A 26,372-nucleotide genomic window follows, 5' to 3' on the forward strand; every position below is an offset into this window, starting at 1 on the left:
GACTTCTGCGAGTGAAGAACACGGCCACTGTCCCCTCGGCGAGCTCTCGGCATGAAAAATTCACACCGACGCTTCTTTTCAGGCCATTTCTGATGAAAAGCGCGCCGGAATGAAACTGACTTATGCCAAATGAATATCGGCGGATTGTCGTGATTGCGGGGGGCTGATGTTTGTAACGTTGGAATTATTTATCAGTGACATTGCTCGCATTTTAAGAGTAGCCTTGCCATCATGTGTGTGCACTTAGTGCCGTGGGACTCCTCAGAGGTTTCCCATGCAATATCTCCACTTAAAATGACAAACAATAGAAACTTTTGCTTGGATTTTATTTATTTTTTTTTTTTTTTATTTTCTTTGTTCTTATTCTCACCTCCATGGACAATTTGAATTTTTCACTTTGGGTTACTGGAGGGGTTTTCTAATTTTGCAAGCAACCTGATTGAATGGAATAAATTTGATTTGCTTTTATGAGTGGACTGTTAGTTGTGGTATCAGTGTTTATTTAATTGTGACATGTAGTTTGCTAGCTAGCGATGCCTGCTAGCGTGGCCGCTTTAGAGCGCCTCGTTGTGCAACAGAGTAAATTGAGGTAAAAGCTTGGACATGGAAAAAATTTTACTCGTCGAGGTGCTGCTGTATTATTATTATTATTATTATTATCATTATCATTATTATTATTATTATTATTATAAGTAGTAGTAATATTTCGAATATAATGTAATGACAATAACTCTCCTGGATACGGATTTAGCAATTCCCAAATTGTAGGGAAAAAAAAACACATCACATGGATCAGTAGCTTCGTTATATCTTCATTACGTCCATGACAAAGCGCCCAGTTCTTAAAATAACTGGTAAAAAAAGAAAAAAAGGGAAATATTGAAAGGCGAGCAGGAGAAAGCGGACGGCTGTCGCGTTGCTAAAATAATAGTCATTAAAATCACAGGCAACAACACCAGGCCAACCCGCAGCTCATTGGGAATGCAGTGTGAAAATAGAGAGGCCTGCAGATTATCACTCCGCCTAACGCATGTTTAATTTATGCCGCGGCAATATTGTCGAGAGCCCGAGTGCTCCCGAAAAACAAGACGCCGATAAAAGCAAGGAGACCGAAGGGAAAGCCCCCCCCCCCCAAAAATAACATGAGCTTGGAGTCAAATGCCGCAAAATGGAGAGAACACACTTGAGAATGGGAGCATTAGAGACATCCCCAACATGTTTAGCACAACTTCACAGCAATGTAATCTAGCTACTTTGGCATTGTACTTACTTACGATAAGTACAAACCCGTTCTTGGCATGCCCGGGATAAATATTGCAAATTTTCAAGTGACGATTTGCAAAATTAAATGTTGGGTGCCTTCAATGTATAATGACAATTGTTAGATCTTTCTACATGTGTTGCTACACCATTTGTGTTCATATTTCCATTATACAATCGCTATGCCAGTTCTTTCGTTAGCCTGTGTATAGCATTATGTGGTAGCATAAAGCTATCAGACTTTAAGGGAAAGTTATGTAAAGTGTGATGAGTTGAGATCACTGCCACCATACAAGCGCTTCCATTTGAAATTTTTGTTGCCCAAGTCAAAGCAAAAGTAGGACAAACAGCGGAAAGTCGAGTCACTTATATCTCAGGGTATGTACCACTGTATATGTTAGCAAATTTGCAATAAGGGAAAGTTATGTAAAGTGTGATGAGTTGAGATCACTGCCACCATACAAGCGCTTCCATTTGAAATTTTTGTGCCCAAGTCAAAGCAAAAGTAGGACAAATAGCGGAAAGTCGAGTCACTTACGCATATCTCAGGGTAGGTACCACTGTATGTTAGCAAATTTCCAATAAGCTAGCTTTCATCAGATAAACTTCTTAAGTTTGGTTGACCATTTTTCATGCTTACATATACATGAAAGCAGTGAATTTTTGTTTTGTTTTTTGTTTTAATCTGTAGACTTAAAACAAAAAAGCCAATTCTTGCCGCGTTCAAATATAAAGTGACCATCGAGCAATTTCTGAGTACTCGATGATGTGTTTCTTTCTTCTCCTCCTCCTCCCCCTCCTCCCCCTGGCTGAGTGAAATGGAATTGCCTCTCACATTCAAAGACAGCTCGAGGAAGGTGATAATAGAGCTACTCCCTGCTGTCTACAGGCAGGAAATAGGAAAGTGGCATATGGGGGCCAGGAAGCAAATCGAGAGGAAATTTGACCAGGCAAGGGAAGAAACCCAAGGAAAGGTTAATGATCAGTGCACAACTCTACGGGAAGTGGGACGGCGTTGCAAGTTGAGAAAAGAAATGAATGTGACACGAGTCACCTGCAAACAAACCCAAGTTGTGTCCTGTCAAACTTGGGATGGATTAGCTTCCGTGCCGCTGAGTGACAATAACGCTAGCGGCGATTTGATTGGGAAGATGAGGGGACAAGCTAATAAATTCACAGCTTCGCCGGTATGTTTTAACAGTGGAAAAGGTTACAGTGGCATACCTCTGCCTCATTTTAGATGAACACTTAGGCCTACTATGCTTCTTTTTTTTTCCAGTGTTGGTCATGATAGTGGTACTTTGATTTTTTTTCCAGGTGGTACCAAACAAGAGCTCCTGAATCCAGTTGTAAAAGGCTTTTCACTGTACACAAAATGTAATTGAGGGACAATTTAAAAAGGACATCATGGCGATGGTTAGTGACTAGATGACGAAATGTACGGAATGGATGAAAAGGGGAAATAATTTTAGCTTTTGCACCCCAAGGTGCAGCACATGCAGACAGCTGTGGCAACAGCCAGACACAAGAGACAAAGCAACATCACATGTACGGCCCTCTTCCAGATATGACAACTTGATAATTTGACAATAACAAGATAACACTTAAATCCAAAAGTGACATGACAGTGTCATCTGAGGCGGCCGGATCGATGCGCCGTTGGCTTTGTCGAGCCCGAGCAAGTTTTGAAGCAATTTGGGTCTCGATTTGAATGGACCTTACTCTACCTGGCTCACATCAGCAGATTAAAAAATAAATAATTTGAAATTATATTTAGAACAGGCCAGAATAATTATCTAAAGACTTAACCTCTGTTGCCATGGAGACCCTGCATCACTCAGAAGATTCTTTGTTTTGTTAGCATTAGCAAACGTGCTCATTGCAATGAGAACCAAACGATCAATGATCCATCAATTCCTCAGTACACAAAACAAAAAGGCGCTCGAGGAAGCCCTGCTTGTCCACGACGTCCCCTTCGCGAGACTGCCAAGTCCAGTGGATCACTTTGACAGACTCGGCAAGTTGCCTTGGTGACCGTCCAGGCTGCACCAGCTGGCAACGTCTCCACCCACCACCACCACCACCACCACATTCATCCGTAAAAAGTTAAAAACAAAAAAATATATATCTTTCAAATATTCAACAGTTCCTCCTGCTTTCGAAGGGGTAAGGAGTATTGCTGAATTATGCAACCGGACGGGGACGTCCCATGGCCGGCGGGACTAGTAAGTAGCGGCGAGTATAGCTCTCAAGGTGACATCATTCACACCAGCAGATATGTTGAGACAGTTAGCGTACTACTCGGCCGCTTGAGTCGACTCCAAAAGCAGGCGATGCTGTTACTCATTTAAAAGCATCTACTGACCATCTGTTGATGCTAAAATCCCAACATGATTGCCATTTTCAGATCACTGGGCCTTTATTGGTCTCGTTTGAAAGCCAATGCGCTCTTTTTGGGGCTGTCTATAAGGAAATCTATGGAAAGCTATTTGAGCATTTAATAGACATTCTTGAGCTCCATTTTATAGTCCATGTACTATTCCACTCTATAATGTTATGCGTCCAAAAATGGCTTTTGCAACTAGTCACTTGAGCTGCCAGATAAAGTTGGATTTCAAAAGACCTCGTGTTGAGGTGAAATACAAAAAAAAAAACTTGTCTAACTCTTGAGGACAAAGGGTATTGTAGTACACAGACTTTAAGATGGCTGTCAAGGATGTTGAATGAATGCCAGCAGCTACGGAAAAAGCAAACATGATGAAAATGCAGCAGCAGGTCTCCACAGTGCATTGCAGATGAGTGCGCAGAAAGCACTCTGCGGATCGTTGTCACACGTATGACGAGGGACGAGCACGCTCGCTATCCCCAGGTTACGCCAGGTGTGAACAAAATATGCAGCCAATTTGTTTTGTTGGAAAATGGAGGCGTTCATGTAGCTTGAAATTGGTCTTTCGTGTTGAAAAAAAAAACATCTTGTATTTGGCCACAACTTTTATTTATTTATCTATCTATCTAGCAATTTATTTATTTATCTATCCATCTATCTAGCTAGCAATTTATTTATCAATTTATTGATTTATTTATTCACTTATTTTTTGAGTAAGGCTCAGATTGGAATGAAAAAAAAGCCGTGTTTTTTTAGCATGTTTGCTTTAATCTACACTGAAATTTTATACCATTAGATCAACTGATAACCTCAGTCAAAATTGAGCATGAGCTTTCCAAAGCGAGCTCTGCGTGCACACCTGCCACATAGCTCAATAGAAAGAAAGAAAATCTTCAATTAAATCTCAAAGACAAAGAGAGAGTATGCGACAATTGGCACGGGATGTTCCTCGTTTGCCAGGAATTGGCAAGACCAACAGCGAGCGAATGTGGTACACATGGCGTGTCATTTTTGCAGCTTCCTTCCGCCACAGAACGTGATACGTCCCACCGGCGAGGACGACCCGACGGCGCAATATGCTGAACTCGGCCGCATGGAGCTCGCTCATTCTAAGACGAGTCATATTGCGGCCTTCGTTGCCGAATTACGTCGGTTTGTCCGAGCACAAGACAGAAGAATCGTCCTCCCACTAATTCTTGGAGGTGTCAGTCGGATAAAAGCGGCCTGCCAGGATGACATTCAGCTCTACTCGAGCCAGATGGTTTCTTAACACTGAATATTTGAGTAGGACACATTGCGCATGGAGATGTGACACCGAGGTGGTCGGCTTCGGAGGCAAGATGCGAGAACCTTGTGGGTCTCCTCATCCGTGTAAAATTGCCAGATAGTAAAAATTCACGTTTCTTAAGTTTCTAAGAAAATGCAAGGGAGTGCTCATGTGTTCAACAAATCCCTCAAGTTTCAGCGGGTGCGGCCTTCTTTTTTCAATTAAATGCTCATTTCAATCAGTCATTAAGCACATTTGCTTAACGGACATCCACCTTACACTTAGCCGGAGGTGTTTCGCCAAGTTGCCGTTAGCCAACAGCGTGGCAGCCCCGAGGCTGCAAGCGTGTAAGGGGACTCCGAGGAAAAGCAAAGAAAGCCCACAGTGATGTTCACTGGGGATTTGAATATTCACACCTGCACTAGGTGTTGTTTGGGAGGCTGATAAGCATGTGCGGCACCAGAGGGGTGACTGCAAAAGAGGGAGGGAGGGGGGGGGGGGGGGCTTATTTGAAAAGGGACCGGCCATCTATTGACGCCAGTGCTGTTATGTTGTATTTAATGACAGCAAATTGAGCTTGGTGTCCGTCGCATAGCAGTCATGTGCTTAATTGAAGCTGCACGTGGCCATATGGGAACGTGCAAAAACAAAAAAAATAATCCGGCCCAACCAGCGTGTAAAAGATTCAAGCTGCATGAGGAGAAAGAAAATATGTCAGGCATCAAGGCCAGTCTGGTTGGTTATCAATTGTGGCAAAATTGGTGCAGATTTATCCAGATTCGTGATTCATCTGGCTGAAAGGGAGGAAATAAGGACATCACAAGGATGATCATTAAAAGATCAGACAACAAACCGCTCGGAGGCAGCTTGTTTTTGGAGGTGTTAATTGGCAAATTTAGTAGCAGTCAAGAGCATGTTCCCCATCGTCCTCGCCTGGTAAGGCGAGGTCATTGAAGCCGGAATGGATTCTTGGGTGCACATCTAATAAATCAAAACCGATTTTTTGATTCAAATTTCATTTTTCCACCACCAGTAATCTTGGCAATGGATATAACATTAGCGTGTCATTAGAAAATTAAGCAGTGCTTCTCTTACAGTTGACATAATAATTAGGAATTAGTGTCTACATGTGCAAGACAGAATAACAGTACTGGCTTGTGACCTGTAATGAGCAGTGTCTTTGCACAATCTATGTGTGGTGAACACGCGCCCGAAATGTGAACGCGCCCGCATCCTTTGGGGTTGTGAGTGCGATCGCACCACTGCCTCTGTCATCAGTAGCTGTGACTGCCAAAATCTTTTGCTCCAAGCCCCAAGATGGAGGGGGTGGATGTTGCGAGACTTAGCAAAGGCAAAGATGGCTTCAACACGTTCGCTCCAACACCGAGGAGCCCGTTGCGAGGCGAGGCGTAGCTCTCAGCTCGAGTCGCCGCCATGCGACTTGGCACCCGCTCATGCCAGCCGTGACCCGGGCACAGACAGAGGAATATGCTTCTCTCCTCAGTTGTTAATCATCTCCATGACACTGATGTGAAGAGTCACGCTCGAGTCAGGTGACCCTGAATCCCCGATTCAACATTGTCTCTCAACTTGTTTTTTTTTGTTGTTTTTTTAGCACGGCGACTACTGTGGCGTGATAATTGCCAAAGCAAGATGCCATGGATCAATTGTCAACTTCTGTGGCAAACAGTAAATTTAAAAAAAATATACGATTTTAAATTTTAACTTTTTTTTTAAATTGCTTTTTCATTTGAAATTTAATAGGCCCGATAAAGGAACTATTGAAAAGACATTTCACTCGTGATTTTGAAAATGTCTGTGGAAATTGCTAATCTATTGGCAAGGTTGTGATTATCAACAAAGATTAACAAAATAAGTAAAACTAAAATCTTCGTTAAAAAATTAAAACACACACTTTGATGACCATCCATAGTCGGAATCTGTTGACAGGACCTCCAATTTCTTGTTTCTGTGCCTTGGATGCGTTTTTCTGTTCACGAAAGAAGCGATGCCTGAGCACCAGTAGTGTCACTTTCCAACCTCTCGTCGCTAACCCCCTTGCTGACTCCCCCCCTCCCCTCCCCGAACACTCGGCAGCACCGACTGGTGGTGGGTGCGGCAGCGGCGCTGATTAGCGAGCAGTAATGATGGGGAGCCGGGCTCTATTGTTCTAACACCTCCCCTTCTCCTCCGCACCAATCTGTCACCAGTCGGTGGGCTCGAGCAGCCTCCAAAGCTTCCCTCCACAAATGACTTGGATAATTAGTTGCCCCTCACGAGTGCCACAATCTTCTCACCCCTGATTGCTTTCACCTTCTTGCTCCTGGCAATTTTGACACCTTGTAATCAGGCCGCTACAGATCCATCTCAATCCAGATTTGATATCTTTCTCAAAAATCTCAGGCCTTTTCTGCAGCATACATTTACAAAATAAAAACCTTTTTAACCAAAAAAAAAAAAAAGTTAAAGTTCACACACTTCACCCATGAGGAGCGGTTGTAGAAAAAAATAAAGAAAGAAATAACATAAATATAAGAATACGAGCTGTCAGTAGCGGTTACCACTACCAAATGATGAATGACATCGTAATTATAAGCAAGCAGCTGTTCAAACTCCCAGAGAGAAAAGCGTGTAGCCTGCACTATGTTTGACTCTTCGCAGATTAACCGGAAAGGATCATTAGGGATCTGTATTTGCCAGACGACATAAAAAAAAAAACATCTCCAGCTTGGTGTCCATGCAGTGCTGTAGGATGTAATATGATGTGGCGTGTCATTAAAGATGCACTAATAAAAGTTTGGCAAAGAAAATGGAGAAGAAAAAAAAACGCTCTGTGTTTCCAGGGCTATTTATGAAACACAATTAAAGCTCCTGCGGAATTAAATATCAGTTTACAGCGGATAGAGGAAGTCTACACACCCCGGTTCAAATGAGACCAACTTTTTTTCTACGATTAATGATTTATAACTTGTACAACACAAATGAATTTTGTTTTTAAATTTTTTGAAAGGGGAAACAAAAATTAACAATGAGATCATGTGGTAGCAAAAGTGTGCACACCCTTAGAACTGGAACATGGCTGTGTTTAGAATTACCTTTTCAAACTTGTGTTCGAATAAAAAAAAAAGGTGGGGGCAAATGAGGACCTAATTGAGGTAATTGATCGGCGCGTTTGTTCCCGATTGTTGTGCGTCGTTAAGTCTCAAATTCCGATTCCCGTGTCTAATGAACATATGGCACATAAATTTCTTAAATAGCGGCACACTTGGAAACATTTCAGAAAAACAGCACAGCGGTCGACCGACAGCTGCTTGCCATTACTGTGCTAATTTCTCAACAACAGGTTTGTGGGTGGAGAATCTTTCCACGATTATTGAACAAAGTCTGATTGATTGGGTCAAATGTGGTTCAATTAGGAAATATGGAGCGCGACGTTACGGCGGTTCGTTTGGCAGAAAACTGAACTCATCGCTTTGACACATTCCACAGAATTGTATTTCGAATTTACTCAAAATTGTATTAAATGTGTTTTAAATATTTTTCTAAAAATTATAACAACTACTTTAATATAAAAAATGATGGTTGGCTTTATTTCCTCATGATGCATCATCATAAAATCCCAGCTGCAGGCCTATTAGAAAAAACAAGTATTGGGGCGGGGCGGCTGTACCATTCAATTCTTCAATATTAAATAAAATGGCTTCAAGTCTGATTGCAATGTCCTGTACAGTGAACGTACTTTGCGGCGGCGGGCCGCACTGGGCCACGCTTCTTACATGAAGTCTCTGGGTTGGGGCGCCACAAAGTCAGCGGCGCGTTTGGAGAAGTGCGAGTAAAGGTGGCCATTCATTTGCTCCTGAGGAACCACAGCGTGGCAGAAAGCGCATTTATCCGGGATTCCGCTCACCATCTGCGCCGCCATGTCGGCCGCCTCGCACAGCTCGGGGCTCCACAGAGACTGAGGCCAAGAAAGCTTTATTTTAATCACAGGGGAAAAAAAAGGTTTGTCATAGCCAAAATGGTAAAAGGTCAGCGGAGGTCAAAATTGATTGACTGTTATGTCGGCTACGAATCGGCGTGGCAATTAAAAAGGTACGCGTAGTAATCATGGGGCACATTTCATCAGATTGTGACACCGAGCGCCGCGCCATTTCCATCTGGCTCACACCTTCCGGCAAATATGCTAGCAGACGCAAGCGGCGGCTTTCAACAGAAAAACAAGGGATTAGCACTCATTATCCCATAATGTGTTTCAGGTTTACACGTGACGCTTATTTTGGACTTTGGCACACTTTTCGCTCCTCCATTAGCAAAGAGTGAGCCGAAACAGATAATTTGCTACTACTTTTTCTCAGACCTGCTTCTCACCTGTTGGGGGCCGCGAACGTCCTCTTGTGAGAGCGAGGAGGACGTCGTGTGGGAGGGGAACGTCGGGATGACAAAAGGCACCGGCGGCTCCGAGGGCTCCTGCTCCTCCTCTCGTTCCCCCTCCTCGCCCGCTTCCTCGTCGCCCGCTGAAAGGATGCTGCAGAGAGGCCGCCTGGCCGGCATGGTCAGAGCGATGGGCCTCTCAGGAGCGCTGTTCAGGAAGTCGTATTCGCTGTCCACGGGAGGCGGGAACTTGACACTGAACTTGGTGAGTGAGTCTACAAAGTCCCGGTTGTCGGGGCTGGCGCCGCGTGACGCCAGCGACGCGGGCACCAGAGGAATGTCCGTCGTTGACCTCGAGGCCAAGAAGAGGGGCTCTTCGGCTTCTGCTGCGCGGTCGGTGCACTGGATGGGCATGGAGAACTGCTGATCTGTCAGAGGACACAGAAACATTTGTTGTTGTTTTTTTAACTCTAGTGAACAGAGCCAATTCTTGCTCAAAAATCAACCAACAGTGTAAAAAATGTTTTGGGGTGAGGAATAACATTCACGACGAATGAAATACGTTAGAATATACTTGAACAGCGTCAAATAAGAGAAAGCAGAATGTGTTTGTGAGGAAAATAAATAAATAAATGAAAAATAAATATATATTTGTGAGGAAATTAAATAAATGAATATAAATAAATACATAAATAAAAAAATACTTTTTCCATTTCTTCTGCCAAACAATGTTTTCATTTAGTTCATTTTGAAATGACACACATGAAAAAAATTGATTTCAGTGATTGCGTTATGCAAAAAAAGTTTATGAAACAAATTAAGAGTGCCGTTTTTTTGTCGGCCATTTTTTGTTTTCATCCTCCAGCCATGCAAAATTTATAAAGGAAATAAAAACAGTGTGTGTGTCACATTTTAGTTAGAATGCCAGTGAAAATTCTAAAAAAAATTCTCATCGAGCTTAACAGGATAAACTAATTTGAAACCTTGACATCTCCGTACAGGTGCAATTGTTCACCGGTGAATACCAACCGCAACGACTAACATATTACTAAATTCGCACCTCTCTGGACGTGTGCAGATTTGCCCAAGATTTGACAGGCGAGACGAGAAGTACACTCTCTTTTTGTGATGTGTTTCCTTCTATTATTTTATGCTTTTATTTTTGGAAAATCAGATTTAAGATCAGCGGCCAAGTTGGAATTATGCAAGAATTTCCCCTCCATATAGGACAAGTACCATTTGCAGTGTCTATTCCTCCACGAAATCTCTTTAGGTGATCTTTTTGCTTTCGGGAGAGCGAGCGAATCTGCCGAAAGGTCCCGTGAATGGCTTCCAGTGCATCCAGCATGTCCTGACTGACAGACAAATGTACAAATGAGAACTTGTGTCTTGTCTTGAGAGTTTGAGTGTGTGTGTGTGTGTTTGTTTCACTTACTAGTCAACACTGTTTAAGACAGTCTTCAGAGGAGCAACGGGGCTTATAGTCTCCTGAAAAAAAATATATCGTCCAATTCAAAATATCCAAGTGAATCTACATTTGCGCACGCTTTTAGGAGAATGTCAAGTCAAACTTGCAGTAACGTTGTCCTCTATCATCATCTCGTGGTGAGAAAGGGTACTTCGGTTTGGCGCTTGTTTTTAACCAAGTTTCAACCAATTACGTCAAATGAAAATAACTGCATGGTAAAAAAAAAAAATAATAATAGTAATGCAAACTGGAAAAAAAAGAAGAATACTGCAGAACTCAACCAATGTACTTGGAAGCGTATCATTTTGAATTCAACTACAAGGTTTTTTTTTTTTATTATTGTCATGATTGTTGCAGAAATCATTTTGATGTGTCACTGCTAAGCAACACTCAAAAGGCCTGAAGTCCCCTGAAAGCATCACGCAGCCACCTGAAATCTCTGACAAGTCCCTTCACGATTCGAGTCTGATTTTCCAGCGGCTGCATTTCACTTGCAAGCTTCCACCTCACGACAACGACATTTGTACGACCACAAGCCTGGCAACAAAACCCGAACTACGACTAGGGTCAAAAAAAGACAGCAGGTGCTTTCTCAAAATTGAAAGTTCTCAGTTTGAATCTGGCTTCCCTCCTTCCTGTTAAGAGTTTGCACGTTCGCCTCGTGCTTGTGTGTCTTTTCGCTGGCTTCCTCCCACATTGCAAACATTCCAACGAGTGTGTCATTCATTGAAGGCTCCAAATCGTCCTGAGGTGTGAACGATTGTTTGTCTACACAAATCTAGTGATTGCCTAGCGACCGGTCCACTCTCACGTAAAGTCAGGCTGCCACTCGCTGGCAAACAAATACAAGCAATGTACATGTGATAGCGTGATGATTTGCGTACAAATGAATCAGACTAAAAAAATGGAAGAAAGTGCTGAGTTTGCACAAAAGCCAGCAGAAGCAAACATACCGGATGCTGTGTTTGTCCGTGTGCGCTGGCCTCATCAACCAGATGGTTGCACGACTGGCATTTCAGATCCCCTTAGAAATCCAAAAGAGTGCAAATTAACAGCATGCAGCGGCAAGGCAGAATTCAAAAGCATCCATGGAAATATGAAATGGATCAGAAATTCGGGTCAGATCACTCACCTGACGGTTTCTTCGATGTGGACAGCTGAGCTTTCAGTTGCGCAATCAGCTGCTGCTGGTCTTCTATCTGTCTTTGCAGTTTTTGCGTGTATTGCTGATAATAGTCCGACTGTAAACATACATTTTGGCATAGCCGTTGGATTTGGACGTCAAAATAGCGGTGAGAAATCTGATGTATTGCCATGCGCCCTTACCATTTTCTGCAGCTCCTTTTTGGCATTGTCCTTTTCAATTGAGACCTGGCGATAAGCTTCGAAAGCTTTGTTGAGCTGGTCTCCAATGTTCCTCTCCATGCCGTGTGCGCCACAATCATCACTGACAAAGCAGCTATGGGACCTGTCAATGCAAGTCAGTTTTATTATTTTGGGACATGCAAAAAGTACACTACAAGTTTGGTATGCAATAAAGTGAGGCATGTCATGGCTAATAAAAACTTTGACACGTTTATTATCCATCACATGCACAATTTACAAAAAAGTGATTTAGACAAAGGCAACTGGCATTTCCAGTGAAGCATCACACATGCCGGAAACAGCAACATACATATATATATATATATATATATATATATATATATATATAAGACCATATATATATATATATATATACATATATAAGACCAGATAAGGTTGCATGAAAAGCTTTTAATATATATATATAGCTTTTCATGCAACCTTATCTGTTGAGGCTTTCACATTAAAAAATGATTTGATTCATCACAATATGTGGACTGATAATAGATGGGGAAAAAGAAAAATTCTACTTATAGAAGCCAATGTGACGAAAATCAAATAATATTTTGCTAACAGTTTTACACCTAATATGTCCGTCTATTTGACAAGCCCAAAAATTAGCCCGAGATCATTTTTAAACACACTGCTGGACTTTCAAATATTTGAATCACAACTTTATTTAAAAGTTACAAATACCTTCTGCAAGTCGGTTAAATCATTTACATTGAAGGAAATCCTTTGATTGTGAAATGTTGTAAACATGTAGACCGTAGCAAAGCAATTCCTGCAAGTAGACTTCCTCTAACTGGACTCATTCAAAGATCCGATAGCAACTAAGACAGTAAAACAAACCAACTTCCAATCCCAATACGAATAAGAAAAAAAGAACGAGCCTGGCGAACTGTACGAACTGAATCTTACACATGCGTAGACGTAACTCGTCCGTATTTCAGTCATTCAAAATAGCCAACGATCAATTTGCGCGCGTCTTACGTCACATCGCTAACGCCACTGAGCGTCCGCTTACCTTTATTAGGGAGTAAAGTCGATTTTAATGTGAGCTCAACATCTTCTTCTTCGCACGCACACACACATATATAAACACACACACGCACACAGAGTTAGGAAGTGGGGCTGAGGATATGGCAAAGTGTGTGTTTTTACATAGCCTACTTAGCGGAGTTGGGAACTTCCCTCGGGGAATCCCCGCTGCTCCGTGCACTTCCGCCTTTGGTTGCTGTCAGCCAATGGGCGCGCGGTATGACGGTGTGGTCCCGCCCACATGTCTGCAGTGTGAAACCGACCCCCCCCCCCCCCCCCCCCCCCACACACACACACACGCCACCGTAAATACAGAAGACCTCGGCAAAGCGCAACTTGTTCTTTTAGCTTTGCGTTAATTTCCTGCTGCACAGCGTGGGAAAATGCACGTTTACAGGAACTCAAACTTGTTTTCACAATATACTACCCAAATATATATTTATAATATTCTTGGCATCATCTTAAAATCAATGTTAAACAATGCTCTTTGCTCTCACGCGACAGTCAATCAATTCAGCAAATTAGCAGAGCAATTTACGAGTCGTCCCGTATTGAATTACATTTTTACACACAAATTGGACAGCGTTGCCATGCTAGTTCAACAAATGAGGGCAAACCTGTGTAGTGAGTTTGCACTCTAGTATAATATCACATTGTCACGAGCAGCACTGTTTGTTTCTGTCACTTAGAAATCAAGACACATCAACGTTTTAATGAGGAAAGAGTTCATGTGATGTCGAATTATTTAGCTACTTCCTATCATGATAATTCAATTGAAATAGAAATAGTTGTCTATTACAGTAGCGGTACTTGGAACAACCAGCAGATGGCAGCGAGAAGCTGTGTGGACTATGTACATCACTATTGGGTCATTTTAAGGATTGGGCAGCAGATTTAAGCAGAAAAATTTAAGCGTGGTGCAATGATGCCTTGATATTTGAATACAAGTTATTCAAAACACGAGTCGTCATTTGTCCATTTTTTTTTTAAATTGGCGGCTATGATGGCCAGAATGGCCCGGAAATAGACTGGCCCAGACGAACACACCAAAAGGAGCAGCGCAATGCTCATTGAAATTATTTATAGATCATTTAAGATGATTTGAGATCCAAGTTTACAAAGTGAACTCGAATCTCAAGGCACCACTGCATTATTTGCAGGCGACGTACGGGGATCATCTGAGGTAGCTGCACTAAGCCAGCCACTGGATATATATATATATATATTTTTTTTTTTTAAATGGACGTCTGACTGGACCTCCGCAATAAATCTCGTGACAGCATGTGCTTCATTCATGCTTCCTCCAAGGAAAACAAATAGTGTGGTGTAGGTCTGCAGAAACGCGAGATCGGACGGAGGGCAAAGCTATAAGAACTCGGTTGGTTCTCCGGCATGTCGGAAGGGTGGAGGGTGGGGATGGGGGCGGGGGAAGGAATGTGAGCAGTATCAAATTTCAGGTTCCCCGATTAACAGCTTGAGAGAGAATTTGGCAGGAGGTCATTTAACCGCAACATTTACAAGAAATAAACGATTCTCTTCAATACAACAGTTTTGTCAAGCGACAGCAAAAAAAAAAACCATGGTGTTGTCTTTACTTTTAATGTTGCAATGCCTTTCTTGCACTTCCAGGAATGTAAGCAAACAGGATGTCCTTAAGAGTAGAGCAACGGGCCATGCAGACTTCCACGCAGAAGTAAAGCAGCCTGGGGGCTTCCAGCTATTCAAAGACTTGAGGCGTTCAGGGTCGTCCATGATTTGTCATTCAAATCAGTCGAGCTGAACTGAAAAGATGTTTGTTGCATAAGTGTGCACACCCTCTTCAAAATGGGATGTGGCTGTTTTCAGAATGAAGTCATCACTTCAGTGAAGGCTCAGTTGATGAAGGTAAGCGTCAGATGACACATGTGACATAAGATTGATTGTCCTGTACGTCATACCAAATAAAACAAGTCATTCAACTTGAGTGAAAATTTGACAATGAACCAAAGTGAAGAAATGAAAGAGCATTTGAGGATATGAGGAAAGTCCAGTCAATGGCCTGTAGCAGTCTCCATTTACACAAGAGACTTGTAGTCTGCTTCACTCATTTGTTTTGAGCAATTATTATTATTTTGTTTTCAAATCAGTACTGGCTGGTCATTTTCCATTTCAACATGAAACAAACCATGCAGTCTTGCAGCCAATTACAAACAATGGCGCTACAGTTTCATTTGCGCTCGACTTCTCTCAAGCATCTAAAAGTCAAAAGTTACTCATGGTGAATAAAGAGTCAACACACACAAATACAAGTATTTATCAATATTTTACTGCCTTCGAGTCAAACTCTAACATCTAAATCCAAATTCCCCATGGCTCATAAATCTACAAACCATCCAAAATTGTTTGGGGGAAAAAATATCCCACATAAAATGGTCCAACTTGCCTCACACAATGAAACCGTGACCAAGCGTCGCCTTAATCGAGGTCAACTCAGCCAGCAAAAATAAATACAAGCATAACGGTTAACAGTTGATAACTTGAAAATGTTTCCCGGCACAATGAGAGCAATTGGTGCTACTCTTTATGTCAGTGAGGCCCAAAAGAACACAATGACTCTCATTCTTGGGACATTTGAAATGAATGCAATGAGGGCAGAGCGCCAAAGTGAAACCTTTCCTGCCGATGTCAAGTATTTCCTCTCATTCACTGGGCGGGATTCAGAAAATGGAGGTGAAATGCCGCACCGTGACATGATGTCAATTCCAAAATATGTCAAAACGCAAAAATGAAGTCAAAGACCAACACGGAAAGTTGGTTGAAATATTACTGAGTTTTTTGTTTGTCAAAGCACAAGATCGGGAATGGCATGAGATGCAGCGAGTCCTGAAAAGAACCCACAATTATTTCCCTCGGAAATCCCCGGCGAGCATCAAAGTGAAAATGGGTTTGTGATACTACGAATTTGATTGATGTTGCAATCTCTGCATTTCCAACAATCGTCTCTTACGCCATAAGGGTGAGCCGGGCGATACAGCACACAATTGCATCAAGTTCTTGTCGTCATGAAATAGCTTCCTATTTGGTTTGCTGGGCTAAACTTTCAAGATGTGGAAGAGATTTCTGTAGAAGGCCTTAGGTGTGAAAAAAAGCTGTGATATTTTGACTCGCAGTTTTTTCGAGCAAGGAGCTCGTGACCCGAACTAAAGGAGCAGGACTGTTGAGTTTCACACCATGCCGTCTATTCAGGTGAGCGTTTATGGACTTGTTCATAAGCTAGTCTGCTTTACTCATCGTCAGATAAAATTTTCCACGCCTGACCACTTGTGGTTACCTTTATTCCTTTTTAAGCTCTTTTATTGGATCACAGATTGTAAGTTGCAATACGAGTCACACGTTCCGGGTGGAATTAAGGCTTAAAGAACATTTCCTAATTAGCTCTTCCCTGCCCCCTCGCACAAAGGATAGTGCCGACTCAGACCTTTCCCTCTTTTCTCCCACGCTGACCCTTAGTGACTTTTGTTGGCCTGCTAAACACATCTATATGCTCTACTGGTGACCTTTAGGTTCATTTAAAAAGGAGCCATCATAAATCACACAATGGTACAATGTTATCTTTACATACGAGTGCCCAAAATTCTGATTTTTTGTTTTGGTTTTCTGTTACACAAATACTACAGTCAGAGAGTAATTAACACACATGACTAAACTCATTTATTTATTTACATTATTTTTATATACAATACAGTGTTATATTTCTTTATTAATTTTTTTAAATGTTTTTTTTGGGGGGGGTTATCTCGTATTAATGGCGGTTCAATGGGGAAGTGTGGATACATTTAGTTATAAAAAGACAGGGCATTTTGTTGATCAGGGACTTATTTGATTCAAATACAATTCATTTTAAAATTCAGTCAACAAATCTGTTCACGTTTTATTACATAGGCGGTATTATATAATTAATTGTTTACTCTTGGGTGACATAAACAAACGGTGACACGGATAAGAGCATGTCAGCAATGTGTCATATTTCCGCGATGAATTTGTAACGTTGACGATTGTGACGGTGTGCATTTTTGACCTAATCTTATTCAAAAGCACGGAAAAGGACGACGTCACTGCTTGTTGTCATTCACCATGACCATCAGCGTCGTAATGCTCCGTCATCGGCTCTATGTGTGACCAAATTAGAATACCTCGAGCAGTGGGTAATCCCAGTCGTCACTATTAATAAATGTCCATGTTTTTTTTCTCCTTTGTTGAATAGTACGAGTTATTCAAATGGTGCGAGGCAAACAGAACCATGAGGACAAGCCACACCGTGGAATGTTAAGTATGTATGCATCATGTAACACTCCAAACAACAACATAGGTGGATGCCACGCGGAATGGAGTCTTCTTAGTAAAGCAGATCATAACAAACTACTTAAAACGCGACGATATTCAACGCCAAATATTAAGGTTTGTATTTGATTTGGCTGAACAAGCCGGCTAACTTCGAAACGTGTCCATAACATTCTTTATTAAAGAACATTGGGACTTGACCACCCCTACGCGACCGGCGAAATGGTTTGGTCCAACATTTTAGCCTCACTCCAGCTTCCCGCTGATTGCGAGTCATGAAGCCCGTCAAACATACGAGGCAGAGCCGCGCTCGAAGTTGGGACGGGGGCGTCTGTTGCCGGAGCATCGACGATATCGAGGCTGCGTGACCACAGATATGCTCACAATACCATTTTTATGCGCGTCGTCAGCCGAGTGAGCGGGATTTAGTTATTCGAGACGAAGGACTTAGTTATTCAAGTAAAAGGCAACTCTCCCTTTGATCAGACTGAGGATGATTTTTTCTAATACTGGAAACCCACTAAGGACTCAGTTTCGCAAACAGGTAACTAGCACGCTTTCGAGCTTTTCCACCCTTACTATTACTAACCCGCCCGTCTAGTATTTACTGCTTTAATAAACGCGAAACCAAGCAAACTCTCCCATCAAGTCGATGTTTATTCGTGTGAAACTAGAGTGTTGCGTTCAGGGTCCGGTGAAAGATTCATTTGCAATGTAAAAAGGAAAGAATGATAAGGATTCTTATGCTATTTTGGAAGGGGAAAAAAGTGTGGTGTTAAGGCGTCTGTGTGTGATTCAGAGGTCTCTTAGGAATACCGTGAATACCGGCTGCCTGTATCATGGATAGAAAAACAAAAAAAACAAAAACTTGGACTTGCCTTATGTTTCTCCTAAGCAAAACCAAACGGCACTAGAGGAAAATTAAACTTTTCCAGCAAGAAGCCCTTCAAAATAAATTCAATAATCTCTGTTTGGACTGGATTTGAGGAGGAGGGGGGAAATCCCTGCAAGATGATGAATAGAGCGTTGATGCGTAGTTGCATGTATTGATTTGATTTCTCTGAATGTCGCCGAGCCAAAAGAAGGCTTCTGGAGAGGGAAAAAAAAAAAAAGCATATTTGCTCATGTTCGCGCTGTTATCCTGTGGCAGGAGCTGAATGGGCGAGGCCTGTTACTGGAAGCCTTGCGTATTATACAGTATGACAGGCTCAGCTGGTCTGTTGCTGACTGATAAGATGTCGTCCGCTCCCCATTCTCCTCACAGTCCCTCTAGTCGAGTGAATTGATCGGTGAATGAAACCCAAAAACTGACCCTCCATCTCGCAGGAGAAGGACATTTTCAGTTTCACGCTGAACTGAAGTCAACTCTACTAGCTGTTGGCTATTCTATTGCTATACTGTAGATTATACAAACGCTTTAAATGCTAGTTTGTGTTTTCCGATAACATTGCACATATGATGCAATTTACATACTCCATAGGGTTTGTTACCTTATTTACTTTTAAACTTGTTATTATTGACTTATTACTACTTAATTAAAAGTCAAGCATTGTTTGGGTGGAATATCCAAAGCTGTAGTTTGCACAGAAAAAAAAAAAAAAAATGAATTTGAACCATCACATGAGACGCATTGTATCGCTGTAATCTTGTAACCCCACAAAACTCAGCAAACAAAGGATTTATTCTGGATGTGCGTGTTTTTTTTTCTCTCCAGCAATTAGCATTAGGTATTTGTTTTTAAGCAATTCAAAAGAAATATCAACTCTGCATGTTTTGGTGCCTTCCTTTGGACGTTCGGCAACATTTGTTTAGAAAGAAGGCCCGGAGAATAAACTTTAGTGCTTTTTTTAATGTTATTATTGCAACTGCTGCATTTAGCCCAGCCTTTGCATTTTTTCCACTTTCATTACTATATAGTGTAATTAATGAGTTTCTACATTTCAGTAGAATATAGTAGGGGTGCCACAGGAAATGGTCTTATTTGACCTAGTTTGTAGAAAAAAATAATTTATCTTTGCGCTGTTTTGGAGTGTAACACTTTGCACAGGTGTGTTGCCATGTTTACATATAGCTTTGAGACCGTGGACTTTTTAAAAAAATGTCTTTTTGGGTTCTATTTGACCAGTCTGTAACTTCTGACTTCTTGAAATAACTTTGCAAAACTGTGAAATTAACCACAGTTATGCTAAGGGGGAGGGATGGTGGACTCGTCATGAGACGGTCATTAAAAGCAGGTCTCACTGATAGCTTTTTGTTTTGATTTGGCGACGACCACTATCACCTAGTGTCTTCATGTGACAACAGTAGTAGCATTATTTCCCACCATCGCAGTGACTGACTGGAGTAATCACCTCCGCTTCATTTTTTCCCCTCACAGGAAATCCTTTCATGAGAGCATTTTGGCCCGCTCCATTGAATCGTTCAATTAATTCCGAAATAGTTAGCGAACGGAAGGGAGGTGACAATGTCACCAACAGCAACATGAGGCAAAAAAGGCAAACTTGGTTTGACTGTTTATAAAAGACAAGAGAAGTTCGGGAGTCCAGACTCGGGTTGCTCGATCATGTCGGTGTTTCATGCTTCAGATTCCATTAACTTCCTCTCATCTTGAGATCCTCCAAAGAGAAGGAAGTTGGTTGTAGGTGGGGGGGAGAGATAATCACTGACAAATCCCTGGAGGAGCAAAAGCTCTCTACAGACCAGAAAAAGTCACTCTGGAATTTATTTCAACACTGAAGAGTTTTTATTTGACACCAAATTGCCACTGATTAACAAATGACTGAATTATTCAAACAAGTATTTTTTTTTTCTTTTTTCCAGTCACCAGTTAGCCTCCTGTCTCATCCCATGGCTCCACCCAGCCCAAGTAACAACAGCAGCACCACCAACAACAGCAACAGCAGCAGTAGCAGCACTGCAGGCTGGGATCAACTCAGCAAGACCAACCTCTACATCCGAGGCTTGTCCCCATCCATGACGGACCATGACCTGGTCAAACTCTGTCAGCCGTGAGTAGCGCACTTCCTCTCGTCGTTATCCGCCATTGATCTGCCATTGATCGGCTCGTTCGTACACAACAGTAGTGCTGCCGATGGGTTTTTCGGAGGACCCGGCAGAAAATTCATCAACGGCGTTGAAGAGCGAGTTCTCACGCTCTTGCGTGAATGCTTAAACGTGACGTGAAAGGCGATACCGTGCCCTAGTTATCTACCTCCGGCTAATTGTTTCTTTTATTCGCTCGGTTTAGAAGTGAGTATCAACTTGGATTACGGTATTCATTTAATCTCAAGGGAAAAGAAGATGAGGCTCGAGGAATTTTACGGACTGGATATCTTCTCACCGTTGACACTCGTTTACATTGCGTTGAAATCAGGCCTCCAAATTTGGATAAACACTGGATAGCTGCCAATTTAACTGCTTTTTTTTTGGTGGTGTCTAAATTGCAGCGACCCAGTTTAATGGGATCGGTTATTTATAAAAGTATAGATCAAAATGAAAATGTGGGTGGTTTCGCTACACTCTGAGTCGCATTTTTATTATTTTACGTCCTGCGACTGCTGCACTCGCTCGTAATAACGTTTCATGCCAATGCGTTGATGTCACCGTTGCTGAACGCTCCCTCCCTCCCTCTTTTTTCTTTTCTTTACATGTTGTACAACTGGCTCGCTCTCTTGGGCAACATACCTCGTCTTTCTGCTTCTCCCTCAGCTATGGCAAAATCGTCTCAACAAAGGCCATCCTGGACAAGACGACCAACACATGCAAAGGTGTGTGTGGCCTTGTTTCTCCCAACAAGGACGGCACTTCAGTGTTCCTTGCAGCTTTAGAGTAACGTTCATAGTTGAAAAAAAAAAAATATATATTATATATATACACTATATATATATATATATATATATATATATATAATGGGTTTGTTGGCGCAGCAGAGTCCGTTGAGTGCCACGTTATTGATCCCATCCAGTGTGACTGCCCATTTCAGTTTCGTCAATCTACGAGTACCGTTACACACGATAAATCAATACAAAGTTGAATTTTTTAAAGCTAATTGTGGCTAAAATTTGGGCCAAAATTTCAATCCAACAATAATAGCGATTAAAACTAAGCAAGTTACCCAAAAGCCAAATTGACAGCGTACTCTTGAGCCTTTTCAGTTTCAATCACATATTCACCTTTATTTAGTTTGAGCAGGCTAAAAATAGCTCGAGTCGAAGCCAGAGACTACGGGTTCACCCTGTTTGTACAAAGAGCTGACCTCAGCCGGTAACATCGCTGTGGTATCTGCATCCTCAGCGCTTTTTTCACGCTCTTCTTCTCCACATTCAAAGCATATATTCAAAGACTAATGCAAATGTAACGGCTACTTGTAAGCAAGGCTTTTGTTTTGTCAAGAATGAAAAGACACGCTGCACGCTAACATTGCCCTTACTTGTCCTACTTGTCTCCTCAGGTTATGGCTTTGTGGATTTTGATAGTCCCACTGCAGCTCAGAAAGCTGTGGCTGCCCTAAAGAGCAGTGGAGTTCAAGCTCAGATGGCAAAGGTACCTGCCTGATCAACCTTTTTCCGTGCGTTGCCTGCTCCACTGGTTTCTACAAATGGAAGGGGGAATGCATAGTGCAGACAACAAAATGATGCTCCTACGTATTTTTTTCCTCATTGTTATGGAGTTTACAGACAGTCACGATGCTCCTCCTACACACGGTGACCTCTCCTTCTTTCCGCCTCGCCAAACCGGTTATGGCGTTCTCAACCAGTTCGTTCTGCTTTTTATTTGCTTTAGCTTGCTTTGTGGTTTTTTTTCCCCTCATCACCTCGCTGTGAATATTAATTTGGAGAGCCCGCTCCCCAGGGTCTTGTCGTCGTCGCTCGCATTTCTGCTGATGCTAACTATTAGAAGAAAAATGAGCTGATGCGAGCATGCAAGCGACTCAAACTTCGCGGTGGCCATTTTGTGCCGAAAGCTCAGCAAAGAGAGACAGTGGAAATAAGCGCAAGTGGTAATTCTCCCATTTGGCCCTTCAGCAACAAGAACAAGACCCAACCAACTTGTATATCTCCAACCTGCCACTGTCGATGGACGAGCAGGAGCTGGAGAACATGCTGAAACGCTTTGGCCAGGTCATATCAACACGCATCTTGAGGGACTCGAGTGGAGCCAGCAGAGGAGTGGGCTTCGCCAGGTGCCACTATGTCTTTTACATCATCCGTCTTAATTGTGCATATTGGCTCACTTACGTTTTCTAAATCCAGGATGGAGTCGACCGAAAAATGCAACGCCGTCATTTCTCACTTCAACGGCAAATTCATCAAGATGCCCGCTGGTGTACTGGGTAAAGACCATTCTATGGATGCTAATACGGCGCTCAGCCAACTGTTTGCTCCTTCCAGCCGGGGATCATATACATTCGGCCCAAGAGGCTCCGCTCCCAGCGTAATCTTTTTAATTGGATTATACGACAGAAATAGTCATGCCTCTTTTCAGATGGCTGGTTGGGGGGGGGGTCAGCTCTCCAAATTGGAAGCTTGTGTAGTCTGACTGCTGTTTGGTGAAGCCTGCTTTCCAATCTTCTGTCCTCAACCCAGCACCTGCTGAACCTTTGCTCTGCAAGTTTGCCGACGGTGGGCAGAAAAAGCGACAAAGCCAAAACAAGTTTGTGCACAATGGTCGAGGTTGGCTCAGAGATGGAAACGCCAGACTGGTAAAAATTTGATCAAGCCATGATATGGCTGCTTTAAAGTCACACAACTTCTGCACTGTTTATCTGTAGTGGCATGATCGTCTCAACTCGTGCAAAATGTAAAATCAGGACACCACAGTAGTTCTCATCAGCTAACTCTCATAAACACGAGTCAAGAGTGTCATGTGGATAACAACAGAGATCATAAAAGGCCAAAAATTGGATCCACTCCACTGAGCTAATGCTAACATTGGGCCTCAACTCAGAAAACCTCACAAATGTTTACTTACAATTATGCATTTTTTGCCAAACTTGTTCTTTCCCCTCCAGGCTGGTATGACACTCACGTACGATCCTAGCGCAGCCGCAATGCAAAACGAGTAAGTTGGACTTTCGAGCCCGTTTGCGTCTAGCTCACTTCATGTAGACGACACATGGTTCTGATTTTGTGTGCATAGATTCTTCCCACCGGCGTACAGCATTTCAAACAGGATGATTGCCCACATGCCCTTGTCCACGTACATGTCTCCGGTTTCAGCATATCAGGTTTGGATTCTTGAATCACTTCATACAACTACTGTACATAAGAGCCAAAACGTGCCGGTGTGTATTCTACACTATGTTGACCAGTGTTGCTGCACCGTTTGTGTTTAAATATCCGTTGCTTAAAGGGTTACAATTCCCACAACATTGCTGCTAGTTTTGTTAGCTTATTTATGGGAATTTACATTATGTGGTAGCATTAAGCTAAGCGTTGCTCTTTGGTTAAATACTATTTAACTCTCCTAAGTACATTTTAACTCAAGACATCAAATAAGCAGAGGGACAAGAGGCTCGACTGTTTTCAGGCAATGTGCACAATTTAACAAATTAGATTATTATGGTCATTTGCAGTGGTCTACTGTCAAATTTCGTTCAATGAAGTGGTGATCATGCGTAGACATTTTAAAAGTGGATCCAGTCCAGTCATAACTTTTGCACGTCATTAAAACCACATTCCCGTCTGTCCACGGCTCGTCAAGAAAAGAATGACTTGATTCTTTCTGTGTGACGTGACAGGTGCAGAACCCGTCGTGGATGCCTCATCAGCCCTACATCATGCAGCACCCTGTGAGCAAACAGATTTTTTTTTCTTTGTCTAAAAATGCTTCCTTTAGGGCTTTAGCAGAAATGAAACTACACACAGTACATTTATTATTATTATTATTATTAAGTGCCAGGAAAGACATAACAGGTGTGTTAAGATTCAAATTTTAAAGATGGATATGAAATGAGATCTCAGGTTTTGCTTTGTTCTAAAAAAAAAAAAAGCCAACAAGCATGCAACCTGACCGCACCATGTGACCGTTCCCCGCTCTGGTCATGACGTAAAACATGAATAAATAACAAGCGTTTGTTGACACTATCGAATTGCATTCCCTTGAGCAGCTAAAGCTTCCCATTCACTCATTTTTTGACACATCTGCATCCACTCCCTTTGCGTTTGCTTCTAGGGTGCAGTCATATCGCCCTCTATGGAGCCATCACTGTCATTGCAGCCTACGTCCCTGATGACTCCCTTGGCACAGCAAATGAGTCATATGTCTTTGGGCAATGCAGGAGCGGTGAGACAATACTCGAATAATGTGCAAGATTATCAGAAAGGCATTCTATTTCAAATCCAAACAATGTTATTTTGTGTGCTGTTCAGTTCCTGGGCGCCACCCCTCCCATGCCCGGTGCTTACATCCCTCAGTACACGCACATGCAGCCAGCAGCTGTTCCCGCAGAAGTAAGTGTATCGCCGTCCAAAAGCGAACCTTTTTTGAGGGCAAAATAGTTAATGTCGCTGGTGCTGTCTTTTAGGAAAACGGAGTGGCGCCTCACGTGGACACACCCGGCAGCGCTTCGTCGTACGCCTACCAACAAGCCAAGTAGTGCGGACGATTGGCCAGAGCAATCATACAAAAACGCTACGGATCCTTCACTGCTTTGCACTGGTTTTGCAATCCCGTGAAGCCATTTTTACAAGAGTTCAAAAACCCCAGTTTTAAAAAGTTTTTTTTTTATTTTCATACAAGAAAAGGTTTATTTTTTACCAAAGATTGCCAGCAAATACAAGACAACAAAACTGCCTGGTGATCTTTTTTTTTGTTGTCTTTTTCAGTTTGATGGGTTTTTTTTGCTTGCTGTGCGAGTGTTGCCATGGCCAACCAAGTGTTTTGCGTTTTGTCTTTTTCTCCCACCGTGCTATCGGATGACGACACAGTTTGCCTTAACAGTTTTACTACAGTGATTGTTTAGATTGACACCCAAAAAAAACAAAACAAAAAAAATGGAAGCGAAGGGCTTTTGCTTTGTAAATGAGCTACATCGTGTTTTTGCGAATATGATGTACTTAGTATGTGCAGACGCCTGTTTATTTTGATGTGATATTTATTTTGAAAGCAATACTTTAACGTGGTCTTGGAAAGATCATGTTTTGGATTTGGTTTAAACTAGCTGACGTTAAGTTGGACCGGCAAGGATTTTTTTTTTTATGGTAACTTTGGGTTGCCATTTACATGATAGTGTGTCTTTTTCATTTTTATTTAACAAGCCAAGAGGAACACGTGGATTTAGATTTGTGCACACACAACAAAGCCTCAACATTGGACTTGGTGAGCGCTAACAGGAGAAATGCATTGTACCTCAGTTTTTAATCGGAAACGTACAGTCAGCACTTTGTTTTATCACCAAAGATGAGGAGTTTGTATACTGAGGAAACAGAATCTTTGTCTTTTACCGGAAAGGGGGTGACTCTCCGATTAAGCTTGCAGTAATGGACTGTGCCTTTCAACAATTACACTCAGTTTGCTTTTAATCCAACAAGTGCCACAGACTAAAAAATGCAATATTAGTTAATGAGGATATAGTGTAAAAAAAAAAGTGGTTTGATCTGACAGCACTACAAGTGGTGCGTTCTTTTGTTTTTTTAAAAAATAACATTCTTGATCAAGGTGCCCTTCTGCTATTCCAACAAGTGGTCCATCAGACCAGATATCTACCTCAGTTTTTCTGTGTTCCTCAGTTCTAAACCGGGTTAGCAAGTCCAGCCCACTTCCCAGACCAAATGCTAAGCTCAGGAGCTGGTCACGGTGTAGTTTGCTTTAGTTTTTTTTTTGTTTTTTTGTTTTTTTAAAGGGTTTTTCTTCCAAACATCTTTGTACATTGTGTCTCCATTTTCAGGAAGGGT

At 42.1% G+C, this 26,372-nt stretch overlaps 2 protein-coding genes across 7 annotated transcripts; one reads left to right on the forward strand and one right to left on the reverse strand.

Annotated features, from left to right (window-relative positions):
• Nucleotides 1–8,475: 8,475 nt before the first annotated feature.
• On the reverse strand, nucleotides 8,476–13,290 carry tank (TRAF family member-associated NFKB activator). Of its 4 annotated transcripts, XM_088383772.1 has the most exons (9): nucleotides 13,145–13,290; nucleotides 12,079–12,220; nucleotides 11,885–11,993; nucleotides 11,706–11,776; nucleotides 10,720–10,772; nucleotides 10,521–10,639; nucleotides 9,282–9,712; nucleotides 8,653–8,886; nucleotides 8,476–8,544 (listed from the first exon to the last, which is right to left on the reverse strand). In XM_088383772.1, the coding sequence occupies exons 2-8, from the start codon at nucleotides 12,175–12,177 to the stop codon at nucleotides 8,686–8,688; spliced, it is 1,083 nt and encodes a 360-aa protein (XP_088239898.1). In that variant the 5' UTR covers nucleotides 12,178–12,220; nucleotides 13,145–13,290; the 3' UTR covers nucleotides 8,476–8,544; nucleotides 8,653–8,685. The 4 variants fall into 4 exon arrangements, with proteins under 4 accessions (XP_088239898.1, XP_088239900.1, XP_088239897.1 ...); XM_088383774.1 differs by having other exon boundaries at nucleotides 8,476–8,871; XM_088383771.1 differs by having other exon boundaries at nucleotides 8,476–8,886.
• A 4,035-nt stretch (nucleotides 13,291–17,325) lies between these two features.
• rbms1b (RNA binding motif, single stranded interacting protein 1b) lies at nucleotides 17,326–25,271 on the forward strand. 3 transcript variants are annotated; one of them, XM_088382113.1, is made up of 13 exons: nucleotides 17,326–17,467; nucleotides 20,299–20,486; nucleotides 21,187–21,245; nucleotides 21,929–22,020; nucleotides 22,503–22,660; nucleotides 22,731–22,810; nucleotides 23,064–23,179; nucleotides 23,489–23,538; nucleotides 23,617–23,704; nucleotides 24,218–24,268; nucleotides 24,652–24,762; nucleotides 24,849–24,929; nucleotides 25,004–25,271. In XM_088382113.1, the coding sequence occupies exons 2-13, from the start codon at nucleotides 20,326–20,328 to the stop codon at nucleotides 25,073–25,075; spliced, it is 1,119 nt and encodes a 372-aa protein (XP_088238239.1). In that variant the 5' UTR covers nucleotides 17,326–17,467; nucleotides 20,299–20,325; the 3' UTR covers nucleotides 25,076–25,271. The 3 variants fall into 3 exon arrangements, with proteins under 3 accessions (XP_088238239.1, XP_088238237.1, XP_088238238.1); XM_088382111.1 differs by having other exon boundaries at nucleotides 17,337–17,595; XM_088382112.1 differs by lacking the exon at nucleotides 17,326–17,467 and adding an exon at nucleotides 17,737–18,022.
• The last annotated feature ends 1,101 nt before the right edge of the window (nucleotides 25,272–26,372 follow it).

The sequence above is a fragment of the Syngnathus floridae genome, chromosome 8 (assembly GCF_059516105.1).
Source record: "Syngnathus floridae isolate MCC-2025c chromosome 8, RoL_Sflo_1.0, whole genome shotgun sequence".
Classification (NCBI taxonomy): domain Eukaryota; kingdom Metazoa; phylum Chordata; class Actinopteri; order Syngnathiformes; family Syngnathidae; genus Syngnathus; species Syngnathus floridae.

Bases quoted from the DNA above. Each gene is read 5' to 3' on its own strand.
- tank (XM_088383772.1), bottom strand. From the start codon at position 12,177: ATGGAGAGGAACATTGGAGACCAGCTCAACAAAGCTTTCGAAGCTTAT. The intron at 10,640-10,719 runs GTAAGTGAAACA...TTTGTCTGTCAG, and splicing joins GTCTTAAACAGTGTTGACTA to TCAGGACATGCTGGATGCAC. The intron at 8,887-9,281 runs GTGAGAAGCAGG...ATTAAAATAAAG, and splicing joins ACGTTCGCGGCCCCCAACAG to CTTTCTTGGCCTCAGTCTCT.
- rbms1b (XM_088382111.1), top strand. From the start codon at position 17,416: ATGGTGCGAGGCAAACAGAACCATGAGGACAAGCCACACCGTGGAATG. The intron at 21,246-21,928 runs GTGTGTGTGGCC...TTGTCTCCTCAG, and splicing joins GACGACCAACACATGCAAAG to GTTATGGCTTTGTGGATTTT. The intron at 22,661-22,730 runs GTGCCACTATGT...TTCTAAATCCAG, and splicing joins AGAGGAGTGGGCTTCGCCAG to GATGGAGTCGACCGAAAAAT.